The sequence below is a fragment of the Falco naumanni genome, chromosome 5 (genome assembly GCF_017639655.2).
Source record: "Falco naumanni isolate bFalNau1 chromosome 5, bFalNau1.pat, whole genome shotgun sequence".
Classification (NCBI taxonomy): Eukaryota; Metazoa; Chordata; class Aves; order Falconiformes; family Falconidae; genus Falco; species Falco naumanni.
Window position 1 is genome coordinate 26987892 of NC_054058.1, and position 14062 is coordinate 27001953.

General features: G+C 43.0%; 1 protein-coding gene across 1 annotated transcript in view; it reads right to left on the reverse strand.

Annotated features, from left to right (window-relative positions):
• The window catches only part of FAM180A (family with sequence similarity 180 member A), a 28408-nt gene extending 17677 nt beyond the window's left edge, over positions 1-10731 (reverse strand). Inside the window, exon 1 of the mRNA XM_040596896.1 lies at positions 10488-10731. Within this exon, the coding sequence (XP_040452830.1) occupies positions 10488-10563 (76 nt within the window). The 5' untranslated portion in view covers positions 10564-10731. The remainder of the gene's footprint in view (positions 1-10487) is intronic.
• Positions 10732-14062: the final 3331 nt, after the last annotated feature.

The following is a 14062-nucleotide window of genomic DNA, read 5'->3' on the forward strand; positions in this document are numbered from 1 at the left end:
AGGACAAGTCAAGGTAAGTCAGCCTCTTTGAGCTGTTTATTAAAAACTCTAGTAGTAGAAAGCATCAGAAAAAAAACAGTATATATGTTTTTATCATTAGACTTACTACCTTCAAAAACTTTCTGCCAAATTGGCATCATAATCCAGAAAACCAGAAGTTGCTGCAACTATGACAAATGAATGGTTTCACTTAACACATGCTGTACTATATTAGGATGTCTACAAGTAGTGTTTAACTGGAAATGGAATTTGTTCAATGCCAAGCCATGAATAATTACAGTAAATAAAAATGACACATGCCTTAAATGTCTTTTAATTTAGGAGAGGTCTTATGACTAAACAGTTCCCTTAGACATAAAATCTGCATTTAATAAAAAAATTCAATAAACAATTATTTTGTGTTTCTTCAGACCCAGGCATAAACAGAAATGTAACGTCATGGCTGTGAGCATTATGAAAATCAGGGAGGAAACTGAGGGCTGGCAGAACTTGATCCATTCTTCCAGGGACTGATAGGGGGAAACAGGGACTTGTGCAGCTGTGACACTGTTACCATGACTGGCAATATCAGGGAAGCTTGACTAGTATTTATGGGAAATGCTGTAGCCTCATATCCCTCTAAAAGAGCAAGTTTGTTGCAGTTTCTCTGGAATAAAGCAGGCGGTTTCTTGGGCAGGGGGACGAGTCTTTTTTCTTACCTACATAGTTTAGAAAGCTCAATGGGAAGGGGGTAAAAAAAAAAAAAAAAAAAGAGAGAGAGAGAGATGTGCAGAGTCCTCAACATATTGCTGATTCAGTAGCAGTAACTTCAACTTCTATACTGTCACCTATGGTGAACTGCCTGGACTAATGTATCTCAATATTGTGGTGTACTGAGAGTCTGGTGGGGACCAGGAGCAAACACAACTCCTGCTTACATGCAAAAAAGGCAATGCCAGCTCCAGAGAAATGCAACCAATCCACGAGCCTGAGAAGCAGACAGATAAGATGCAGACCAGCTGTAGACCAAGTTCAAATGGGGCTACATAACATGCTGACAAGGGTGTGAATGTTACCCTAATCTCAAATGTATGTGTGCTTTAATCTTTCCCATCCACATTTATCACAGTTTCTCTCTCCACACTTTTCCTTTCTCCTTCTTCTTTCCTCTCATTCACCCTACTTCCTTCTATTTGCCATTTTTACCTCTAGCTTCTTCTCTGTTCTTTCCCAACACCTCTGCCTTTTGCCTTCACTGCTTGTCTCCCTCTCTGTGGCTCAAATAAACCCTGTCAGATTAGAAAGTCTGTACTCTTTTCAAGACCGCGACCAGAAGCATTGCCTCCGTTTGGGGCATGCCACCACCTGCCAAATAGATGGGGATGATGAAATCCTGATGTTCTGGCTAGCAGCAGATGTGCACATCCAGTCCAGTGCAGTTTACTCTCTTCACAATTAGGCAAAACTCCTCCAGCGCCATGGCAGGGGGTGGAGGGGGTCACACAGGCACTGCAGAAGACCTTGTGCATTTGGGTCTCTAACATCAGACTGCAGCATAGCATTGCCCTTCCACTGTCCCATTTCCTGCCAAATAACTTCTGAGCTTTGAACAACTTATTTTTCCCTTTCTCAGCAACTTTTTTTCAGCTACCCACCTGGCTCCTCCTAAGTGGAGAGAGACTCAGTGAGTTCAGAGCTTGGCTCCTGGCTGGTGACCTGTTTCCCTGTGGCTGGGGAGGAATTTCCAGAGGATGAGTGGTATGCGTGTTGATCTCAGGGGAACTGGGGAGCTGCCAAACTTAACTGGCAAACTGGGCCAGGAAAGGCCCCACATGCGCTTTCACCAGAAGAAAGGAATGTTTGTGGAAACTGGGAATAGTGGAGCTTATTTAACTCTGTTCCTCTCCTCCCCACATTCACCTTAGTCTCAAGCTCAGCATTGAGCTCACCCTGCCACCGTGATAGCAAGACAAGAGGAGCCAGGTTATTACTGCAGCATGGAGTATCTCAGGGGGATATAAAAACAGTTACTGGCTAAGGTTTAGCCACTGAGTAGGCAAAGGAGCGCTGTGGCTTCTGGTGCACTCAGGCTGGTTTAATGTCTCTGAATAAGAAAGTGTTCTGTGGGAGACATATCATAAAGCTGCCATAGCAACAGCCAAATAAACCAGGATTTTAGGGTAATGAGAGACAAAGGCACAGTAGAGGCATATAGGATCCCTTCCTTGGCTTGCTTTCTTTCCAGTGGGAGAGAAAACCCCATCTGTTACTGTCCCCTTGGGGGCTTCTATTTGTTTGTCTTCCTGCAAGTGTTCTCTTCCTGCAAGTGTTATTTGCAGCTTATTCTCAAGGTGGCATTTTTTGTCCTTGTTATGAATCTTTGGTGTGTTTCATCCTCTGCTTCCCACCATCAGCTATCCATGTAGTGACCTGTACCAGCTTCACTCATGGCAGTGCCATTTTGTTGAAAAACACTTTTATATGTGTTTCAGTTGGAAGATTTTAACAATCAGGGTTACTACAGGAAACCAGATTCCAGATAATGACTGAGATTGTGTCCACACTCCTGAGAAGGCAAAACTCCCATTGACTTCAGTGGTGACGGTCTGCACACTTCAATGCTTTTAAAGCTAAAGCAAGAAGCAGACTGGTTTGCCCACCTCAAGACACTCACACAGCTCCTAGTTTTGCTCCAACTGGGTCCATGAACCCAGCTAGCTTCTCTGCATTTTGGGTGGACTCAGCTCCCTTTAGCAGAGCCACTGGGGTGCAGAGGGAGAGTGCACAGCTTTGCAGAGCCCCAGTTCAAGGTGGATGCAGGCTGTGCACATGGGCAAATAGCGGTGTTCGTCTTCAGCACCCCAGGCCAGGCCTATGGGTCCTGCCCTGCCTTGAACCCGAGCACAGGCACTGCATGTAAAGTTAATTGCTCCACCACTCAGTGCTTTACCTCAGCAATTTACATCTTGCCTGTCATTATTGGAGTAGTCAGAACCTCTGTGGCTTGATGATGTTCATTAAGACCTGCTGACTTTCCTTTCAGTGACGTTGTACTATTCAGTGCTTCTGACAGGATTTCTTCTGCCTGAGAAGTCATTACGCTCCTGCCTAATCTGGCATGATCCACGCCCAGAAAACAAGAAAAGCAATTTATGCTTCAGAAAGAGAATTTAAAAAAAAAAGAAAAGATCACCACTATTAACAACATACAGGACTATACACACACACAGTCATACTGAAGAGATGGGGCAAATGATGTAATTACTCTGTGCCTCAAGATAAAAAGGGATGCTAATGTTTCTTCTCCTTAATTACACTGAAATTTCTTCAGAAAAGGAAAGATATTTTTTTTACTCTTTGTGTTTGCATAATGCCAGGTACCAGAGGGGTTTCTGGACACAGCAGTTGAGTACAAGATACTTAGGATGGAACTCACAGAATGCTCTACAGTCTTTGCTTGTGTACATGAGTTATTTCGTTCATAACTGAGCGGCTTCACCTATGGAAGGGAACGTTGCCTTAACAGCATGCATTAAGAGCAGTGAGGCAGTTGTTAAAGGTAAGGGGAAGAGACCTATTTCCATGTGAAAGTGTAAAGAGGGATTTGAATTGTAGGAGCTGCTTCTGAGCTGGACTTTGGGGCATGAGGACCCTTGTGCAAACTGATCTGGAACCCATGACAGTTCTATACCTGGGACTGAGGCAAATAGATGTGACATTACAGTGCACAGGAATCCTAAAAAAACTGACCAAAGTAGCAACAAATGTCTTACTGAGTTGCCAGTCCTCAGCACTAGGATGGAAGTGGGTTCGCTGAGAAGATTCTATTGGTGCCACTTTCAGTTCACAGTTCTCACTTAGTCTAGCACATAGGAAAGAGAAAACAGCTTTACCTCATGTGTCTTCCTCTTGCTGCTTACCCAGATTTCCTCAAAATAGTCTAGCTCCTTTCTCTTTTAAAATTTTGATTCTGCCTACCAGTTTATGACTGTAAGCCTTAGTCATTTTTGGCTGCTTCCTGTGGTGAGAAGAACCTCAGAATCACTTAGATCCTTCCTTGCTAACAGCATGACTGCCTTTATAGAGTACAATATCCATCTGTGATCTAAACTAAAATGTGGAAACTTCTGTAATCTATCCTCCCTCTGATCTCATCACAGTTTAACATCATTGCCCTAGAAGAGATTAGAAACCTTGATTTTTTTTAAGCATCCTTTGTAGGTCTTTCAGGTATCCACTGTGAATTCTGATTCAGGGATCATCCTCCATGCAGATTTAAATTAAGTCTGCCCCTAAAGGAGTATTTGAGGAATCAGGGCATGCTAGAATGGATTTTGATAACAGTTGCAGCCCTACCCTACTGAATATTTATCCTGTGCAGGTGAAATCCATTCAGGGACCGTTATTTTCTAGCTACCTTTTGCAATACCAAGCAGCTTTCCCAGGTACTAATAACTAACCCCTCTTCAGCCTCTTCTTCAGTCCTCTCTCTGCTCTTCCTGCAGTAGCATTTTGTTTAATAGTTTCAGACTGCCACTACAGCTGATTGCCCAAGGGATCTGCCACAAGGACAGGAAGGCCACATCTGTGCTGCACAGCAAAGCACAGGGCGGAGATGCCAGAGCCAGAAGCGGTGTATCAGTGTGGCACTGGGTCCAGCCAGGTGACCCCTGTTGAAAGGCAGAGCTCATTCCCTTGGGCGCATGCTGTGCACGTGACTATCAGCCTGCTGGGACACCAGCAAGTCCCTGCCTTGTCCTGTGTCATGCAAAGCAGGCAAATTGCCTTTGCCCTGGGTCTGTGATCTCAGCTTCACACACAGTTGTGCCATACAAATATCTCAGTTGCCTCCTCAGTTCATTAATTCTCAAATATTTTCCACATCTGCTTGAAAACATATTTTTGCCTTTATTTTTTTCTGATTTCTTAAAAGCCAGAAAATATTCTTCAAATGCCTCTTTCCTACTACTTACAATGTAGGAAAATTTGTTTCTTAAGGATCTGTTTTTAGGTCTGTGATGTACATTTATACTCATCATTTATACAGCTCTTTGCAAAGGAATTCAGGAAGTAAAAGCACAGGTATATAAATTGTCTTCTTCAGGTCATCCAGCTGCAAAGCTAATTCATAGAATCATTTAGGTTGGAAAAGACCTTTAAGATCAAGTCCAATTGTTAACCCAAGGCTGTCAAGTCCACCACTAAAACATGCCCCTAAACACCACATTTATACATTTTACATTTTATACATATACATATACATTTTAACACATTTTTATACACTTCTGGTGATGCCACCACCTCCCTGGCCAGCCTGTTCCAATTTTTCAACACCCTTTCAGTGAAGAAATTATCCTTGATATCCAATCAAAACCTCCCCTGGCACAACCTGAGGCCATTTCCTCTCGTCCCGTTGCTTGTTACTTAGGAGATGAGACCTACCCCCCACCTGTCTACAACCTCCTTCTAGGTAGCTGTAGCAAGGGATAAAGTTCTGGTTCCCCCACACACCCCCCACCCCCCCCACACCCCCACCCCCACCCCCCGAGCCTTCTTTTCTCCAGGCTAAACAACCCCAGCTCCCTCAGCCGCTCCTCATAACACTTGTGCTCCAGACCCTTCACCAGCTCCGTTGCCCGTCTCTGGACACGCTCCAGCACCTCAGTGTCCCTCTTGCAGTGAGGGGCCCAAAACTGAGCACAGCATTTGAGGTGCGGCCTCACCAGTGCCAACTGTCACTTCCCTTGTCCTGCTGGCCATACTACTTCTGGTACAAGCCAAGATGCTGTTGGCCTTCTTGGCCACCTGGGCACACTGCTGGCTCACATTCAGTTGGCCATCAGCCAGCACCACCAGGTCCTTTTCCTCCAGGCAGCTTTCCAGCCACTCTGCCCCAAGCCTGTAGCATTGCAACGGGTTGTTGTGACCCAAGTGCAGGACCTGACACCGAGCCATGTTGAACCTCACACAACTGGCCTGAATTCCTCTGAATTTCAGTCTCAGGCTACCCTACAGGCAGTGCCTTCCTCTCTTATAGGTACACTTGTGGTACTTGGTGTGGTAATAACTTACATCAGGCAAATAAATCCCCATACCAGGATACTCCAGCCTACAAGCATGCATTCCTAGGAACTGGTACAGACTTATGGAACAGGCCTGGGGTGGGTGGAAAAGACCTCTGCAGCAGATTGATCAAGCCTTTTGGAGCTCCGGTGGAGTCACTGGAATGGATCCAACAAGCATGGAAGTTGGTGCAGTGGAGGCAATTTTCCAAGTGATCATGTGGGAGCCAGAAAAAAGGGAAATATTACATTTTCTGAATTAGAAGAAATGTTCTTTACACAGCCAGGCTTAGACAGGTTTGGCTCAGTTTCATAACATTTCATATCTTTCATTGTTTTATGTGCACTACATATTAAGAATTGGATAAAAATGGCTTTATGGAAATTAAATAAATGTTGCATTTTAAAAAGTTCTTGTGGCCACTCCAGATGATTTAATTTCTTTTTACCCTTGGACCAGACCTTTGGAAACCTCAGCATGTCTTAAATAAACCAAAACCGTAACCTGGCATACTCAAAGCCCGCTGGGCAAATATGTGTGCATGTGTTTGACCGTTTGTGTTGTAATTCCATGTGTCGATCAGGCCTCATTCTCTTTGCTTGTGCTATCCAAGACAAAAATGTCACGTAGGTGTTACTGTCAGCAGTGGAAACCCAGAAGTTGCTCAAGAAGGGAGTGCCTGGCTGTAAGGGTGCAATATGAAATGCAGGGAAAGAGAGGCAAATTAGGTCAAAATGTGTGCGGATGCAGTGCATGCCCTAATCGCCAAGGCACTCATCTTTCGCCCACACAGCAAGATCATCAGCAGTCTGGTACGTAGCAAATGATCGGAGTATAGAATATGTTAAGCATTGCTTCCTCATAAAAGGACTGTCTAGCCTTCTAGCAACAGCTAGTCTCTCTCTTTTACATTGTTTTCCCTCTCCTGGCACTGAAGAGCTGCCAGCCTGCTGTAGCTAAGCCCACAAGCAGAAGAACCATGCAAAAGTTGCTCATGTAGCAGCTGCTCCATCAAACTCACAAACTCAGTTGCCACAACACTAGAGCAAATACTCAAAGTTTGTACTGTTGTGGGGAAATCAAGGAGGATGGGCCTTCTGTTCTTCCAAGTAATTCCTTCTGCTGAAAGCCTCTGAGGAGAACAAACTGTTCCCCTGATGTTATGGAACAACCATTTGACTTTCACCAAGCACTAGAGACTGAGTACAAAATAATACATTAGACCAGATAGATCTGGATGCAACTGTGATACTGCTTTTGAGGTCTGGAAAGCACAGCACAGCTATTTCCCAAAATCATGGAACCTCAGTAGTTCATTCCCTGAACAAGTGAACACCTGTGTAGCAAGCATGCTACTGTCTCTGTGTAGTTTATTTGAATCAGGAAGCCCTTACAACAAATAAACTACAGCCAGCTGAGATAAAACGTGTTAGTAAGGATTGCCTTCGAGTTTCTCCTCGGGGAACAGGCAATTCTTATAACGCACATTCTGCTTTCCAATGTGTTGGCACTCATCAGAACAGTTTGATGAAAGCAACTGGGTGGCAAGAAGTGACACTGTCTCTGGTTACCACAGCTGTACAGTTTTTTGTTTATTTTTGTCATTAAAGAAGAGGATTTGTTCCTTGGTTTCTCTGGCAAACACACCTCTTAAGATCTGGAATTTTTATTTGGGACCTTGAGAAATGAAGGACCCACTTCTACTATCGCATAGAGAATACCACTCAGAGAGACCTAATGTTACCTTTTCTCTCTAGACAGGCGCTTCACAAAATCTAACAGAGTAATATTGTACAGCTAAGCCTACAAGAGGCTCAAGAAGAAAACCTGAGATGATGACAAGCAAAATATTTCATCACCACTCAGGATCTTTTCTGTATTATTCTGAACATGGCCATCCTAGGTACCAAGCTTTGCCTGTGACTTCTGGACCAATGTCTGCAGCTGGATCTAGGCAGGCTGAGGAGTGTGTGATTTTTATTGCAAATGGGTGACGGAGTTAAAAAAGGAAAGAAAATGCACTCAGTTTTCCTGCCAGAAATCTTTTTTTCTCTCCCCTCCCCTGCCCTGGCCCCCCATTCATTGATGCTAGTAAAAGCAAAGGGAAAAGGGAGGTGGCAGTCTGGAGTTCCCACTCACCAGTCAGCACAAGTGACTTTACTCCCATCTGACTTTTTCATTGAGCCAAAGCTTAAATACTTGGTTACAAGGGTTGGGCTTGCAAGGCTGCCCCAGTGCTCCCTAGTGGAAAAACAGTAAAAGCTAGACCTTGTTTTATCCAATATTGACTGTTCATTTCTATTGCAAGTAACTGTTGATAAATAAAGCAGAACCCTTTGTCCTACTATTTTGTAAACAATCTGGACTACTAGTCAACACGGAAATGATATGCAGATCTGTCTTTCACTTCCATCAGACCAGATGCTGATCTGTCTTTGCTTTTCCATTGCAAAACTCAGATCAGCAGTTGGACAAGACCTAAATTACTGAGTTTTAACCCAGGCAAGGCTCAGTTGTCATTTGTGGAGGGAGGGAAGAGCTCTGAGTGTGCAAAAGGGTGTGTCATGTCTCGGTACTCAAGTTTCCTCTTCGGTTTCTAAGCAATTAAAAAATTAGGACAGTGCTTTGGCCCTCTACATACTGCAGATTAGGATGGGATTGGTTAGGTTGACACACAGATAGCTTAGGGGAGTGGAGGTTCTCTGAAGCTATTGTTGAAGGAGTCATGCCTCTGAAACATATTTGGAGCTAAACAGTCCCAGCAGCTGTGGAGAAGAAATTTGGTTTCCTCCTCAGCAGATGTCTGTATACAATATTTGTGAGAACTGAACTCCTTATCACAACAGGGGATGAATCTTCTCTTCCTTCTGAAGTCTCCAAAAGCAAGCTCTAGAGCTTTCACCTTGAAAACAACCTACTTTCCTAAAAGGCACAACAGAATTCTCATGTTTTCCTTTAAATATTCATGGTGATTAAAATTGGATTTTAATAGTTGCATGAATTCTTTTTAGGAATGTGGTTGGGGTGTTGTCTAATTAAAATCAGTGTGTTAGCAAAAGTGAAGAACATCCTTAAATTACAGAGTGATTATTCCATGGAAATGAACCCCTTTCTTGTCATTTTTCTTTTTTTTTTACATTTCATAGGTAAGGTGACTTCATTCTTCCAAAAGGTAGGGTTGGGTTTTTTTCATATATGCAGACCTAGTTCTGATTTCCTCACCTTTTTATGCGTCATCCCTGGAAAGACAAACTCTTATCTACACAATTAAAGGATTTTATGATGCCAGTTGGTGTCACTACCTCTATTACACAGTAAGTAAGAGAAAAGTTAGGTACATGCAGGTATAATGAGCATCCACTATCATCCAAGAGGCTGATGGAAAAGCTGCAGAAAGAACCTGCCATTCTGAGACTCAGGTCCGTGCCCTGTCAGTGAGCCCCCACTAACTGTAAGGAATAACTCAGCATTCACACAGCCTTAGCAGAAATGCACAGCTCTTCATTCCTTCGCTCAGCCATTGCCTCCCCTACAAAATCAAAACAAAACCTAAATAGCAGACTAGAAAGGAACCAGCTATAATGAGGAAAACATGGGAGATTGGGGTGCAGAGTGGGGCATCTGAATGCTTGGTTTTCTAACAGACTCTGGTTCCATTAATTCTGTGAATTTCAAAATCAGAACCAAAGAAATCTTTTGGGAGGTGTTTCCTTTCTCCACTTCCAGCAGCTACTGAACCCGTGCCAAATACCAGAGGAGAGAATAAAACAAAAAAGGGAAAGGACATCATCACTAGCTTTTAAGGAAGCATCTCATATGCAATCCAATAGCCCCAAACCATTTCATGTGTTACTGTCACACACTTGAATACCAATATGTCACAACTCTATATTGTTGTATTGGCAGCTGAAGCCTAAAACACCGCAGAGAGCTTTCTCTATGTTGTATGTGCTAGTCTGTCAGGGCAGAGTGGCAGGCATTCCTAGGCACCTTGCACAATTCATTGTTGTGTTTACTATTGCCAGGTATCTGCCTGGTGGAGCAGAAGATTATGTCACGTCACCTGTGACTGCAAAGGCTTTTGCTTTAAGGTTGCATGACCTATAGTTGTTGTTAATGCAGGAGAAAAAGGAGAAGGAGAGAGAAAGGAACAAAATGAGAAAAGAATGGAGTTTTGGTTCTTGGGATATTTATATATATATATATTTGATTATAATAGAATACATATATCATTTTACCTTTATGCACTTATGCATGTGTATTTTTCTATTTGTCTATATAATTATTTAGCTGACCTATTTAATGGAGAAACAGAATTCCAGAGTTGGGAGGGAAATATTGTATATAATTATATATGTATATATAGGTATAATGGAACATAATTTCAGACCAGATCTACAAACTCAAAGTTTTCTCTTAAATAATTTTTCATGTTTAAATCTTACCTCTGCTCCATCTGTGGGTCACAGTGGCATGAGCACTGTAATAGAACAGCAGCAGCAGCAAAGTCTTCCAAAGCATCTTTCTCTTTAAAATACGTATGTCTAGCTGTATAGCTGATTTTTAATTTCCTACCTCCTTTCTTTTCAGGAATAAATAAATGGCTTTTCCTTTCCCCCTCCCCCTTTGAAGGAGAACCTGTCTGTTCTTCTGAGTACAGCTGAAGTCAGTGTGCAGCTCCTCTCTCAAACCAAGTCTCCTCGGGATCAGGAAACTTACTTTCACAGACAGACTTTGTTTTTATCCACATCTGGAATGACTCATGGGGCATGTGAGTTTGCTGGCAACTGTGTGAATAAATATCATTACATTTTTGTAGCTGAGTTTCATTTCTTATATGGGCCAGTTGGAATTTATTTTTGTCCAATAAACAGCCACAAGTAACTTCATTAAAGGATCCTAGCTCTGTAGCTACTGCTCTGCAACGCAGGGGGCTATATGCTAACCCGTGTCTAAGGCGAAACCCTCCTCTGGAATGATGTACAGCTGCCCTTGGATGCTTAAGCCAGGGAGAGGGGCATGTGATCTGCAAGAACATTTTGCTACTGTGATTCATATAATCATTCCTTTATTAAGAACATATAATGCTGCGCTTAGACTTCAGTTCTGCAAGGCAAGTCCTGGCCTTTTCCTCCGTTTGGCCAGTGCAGAGAACAGGAGGATCCAAATCCTTAACTGGCTCTCCTCAACGGTACTATGGGGAATGCGAAGAAATCCTAAGGACAATCTACAGTAACCAGGATGAATGCGGAGAGGTAATGCTGAACAAAAAGGCTGCTGATAGACTTCTCCTTGCTGACACTTGCCCCAGGGAAGACAACACTGGAAGCCTTTATCCCAGAGCAACCTGGCATGGAGGAATCTGCAGGTATGTACTGTCCCTGGCACAGCTTCAACAGCCGCAGCAGGGTGTGCTTTGTGGGAATACAGCACTGGAATAATAGCAGGTTGCTGTATTTTGGAACAGACGGATGAAATATAGGAACACAAGAAGTATTTAGCAGAATCAAGCAATAGGAGATACTCCATTTGGCTCCTAGAAGTGAATCTTATCTTTTCTTTTCTATCTGAGTGTAAGCCAGGAACAAATCCACAGACATCTATGAATTTACACTGGTGTAAAACTGGCACTTAAGAAAGGACACTCCAGCTCAGAAGGTATAAATAGAAGAATTAAGGGAAAAGACCAAGAGCTGGCGTGACAGAGGGCACTGTGGCTCAGGATTAATAAGCACTGGCAGGAAGGCATGGAGAAAACCTGTTCAACTCCTGTATGCCTCATGCCAATGTCTGGCCTCAGCCTCAGTCCCCTCATTCTTCTCTGTCCCAGCTTCAAGTAACACCAGCTGTAAAGGGAAGGAGGAGGGTCAAATAAGGTTGTCTTGCTTAAGGCGGGCGACTCCACTTCTTTTCCTACATGTACAGATTTTCCAGTGCTCAGACTGCCACAGGTTACTCCCACATGAACAGCACATGAATGTAAGACAGTATTTTACATGCCAAGGAGATGACAAAATGTGTAACTCAAGCAAAGGGTGGCTAACTAACTCTCTTGCTGTATACTCTTCTTGTTACCATACATATTAGGGATGGATCTGAATGTAAGACGTGGGCTCACTCAAATGTATTTGTGAAGAAATTATAGAGCTGGAGCGAACTAGTTTTATGTTCCCTAGAGAAGGGGAGAAAGAAAGAGAGATGCTGCAAGAGGATGATTATTCCTACTTAGCTCAGTCACTTATGACAGGATGAGTTGTTCTCTGGAGAAGGTGGATCCAGTCATCAGCACGGCCAATTCTGAGATGATGTGCATCAAGATGATTTGCATCAAGAAGGTGCAAGTTGCACCGTAGTAAAGGGATAATGATCTGTCAACCACTGAGGAAAAAACATTGTTTTATAACTAATACTGGAAAGACTTCAACCAGTAGGGAGAACTTGAGGAAGTACACTTTGATTTAGTAAACCACCTTAGTGAAAGCCCTTTAACAAGCAAACACAGTGGGTATAGATGGCTTCATTAAGTTAACTGCATCAGCCTAGCTACCCAGCTTGATCACTTTAATGTCAGCAGGGTCTGTGAATGAGATGTTTCAAAGTCAGGTAGACAAGGGAGAAGCAGCACTTAGGAAGCATGTCGCAGGCTTGAGAAATGAAAGAAAATTATGAGCAACCTGAAGATCTTGTGGGGTAACGAAGGAACACATTTTCATTGTTATTTGGGGAGAGGGCATGGAAACTCTTCTGAGGTGCTGTATCATTTAATTGTTTACATCTAAGGAAACAGCAGCTGATAAAAGAGGATGAAGGAGGCCAGAAGGGCTCTGCCCCCTCTGAACCAGAAATAGAACAACTTTGCAGAAAGAGCCCTGCAAAATGGCTCTGTCTCCTGGCTGCCAGCAACAGACACTTCCTTTGCTTGTTCTTTGTCACTGCTTAATATATCCATCCTAGAAAGGGAGGAGAAGAATACCAGGAATTTCCTTCCTTAATCTGCCCCTCCGCCACCAGCCTCCAGAGCAAGCATCCTAGCAGCAACAGAGGAAGAGTTGCTGAGAGAGACAGAAGAGATGTGTGATAAGACTGGCATACAGGTCAAAGGGATATAAGAGTATGAAATGATTGCTGTTCTCTCCATTTTCAGACCCTGGAGATGTTGCTCTGAAGCTACATTATATGTGATATATTTTATTATTCTTATCTATTTCTCCTTAATCTGAGTCTGACTACAGAATTCTTTTTAGCAGCCTTTTCCTTATCTGAGCTCAAACACAAATGCTCCCCATCTGTGGTTCAAAGCCCCACTCCTCAGTGCAGTCTTCAGGCATCCCGTCTTTGACTGCCTCCTTGTGTGTACCACAACTGTAGGGCAAATTTGACTTTAAGACTTTGAATGATGTACTCATATGTATTTTCTTACAGGAAATGCAGCGGCAAATATAACAGATCCATGTAAAATAAATAATGCTTTCCCTGTAGCATCTCCTTAAGAAGTGTAAATGCCCCTTTCCCTCTCTTAAAACTGTAGGTGGTTTTTTTTCTCCCATATGGATTTATATACAGGCAGAGTCATATCCTCCATATTAAAAAGCCTTCCAGATGAAGCCAAGAAATAAATCTCTTAGGCATGCTCAGGGCACTTCAATTATATAGTTTCTATTCATCTCATGACTATATTTTATTAGATAGTTGCTCAGTTTCAGCTCAAGACAAATTCTGCCTGTGCTGGAGGTTTGAATCTCTGCAACTATAATGATAGCTGAAGCAGGGTAGAAATCCTCTGTATTTATAAATAATAAACACTCCTAGATTGCTTTGGAAGTATCAAGCAGAGGAGCTTTACAGTGAAAAATTCATCCTGAATATATGTCCGGTAGGAGAGGGTGCCACGCTGTTGAAGCCAGGACGCTGAGAGCTGGTCTGCCGGCTGGTCAATATTCAGGTCTTAAGCCAGTGTAGTGCTAGACAGTGTCACAGTTATGTTAAGGTGACTATTTATGTTTTTCCAGTTGTCATAAAT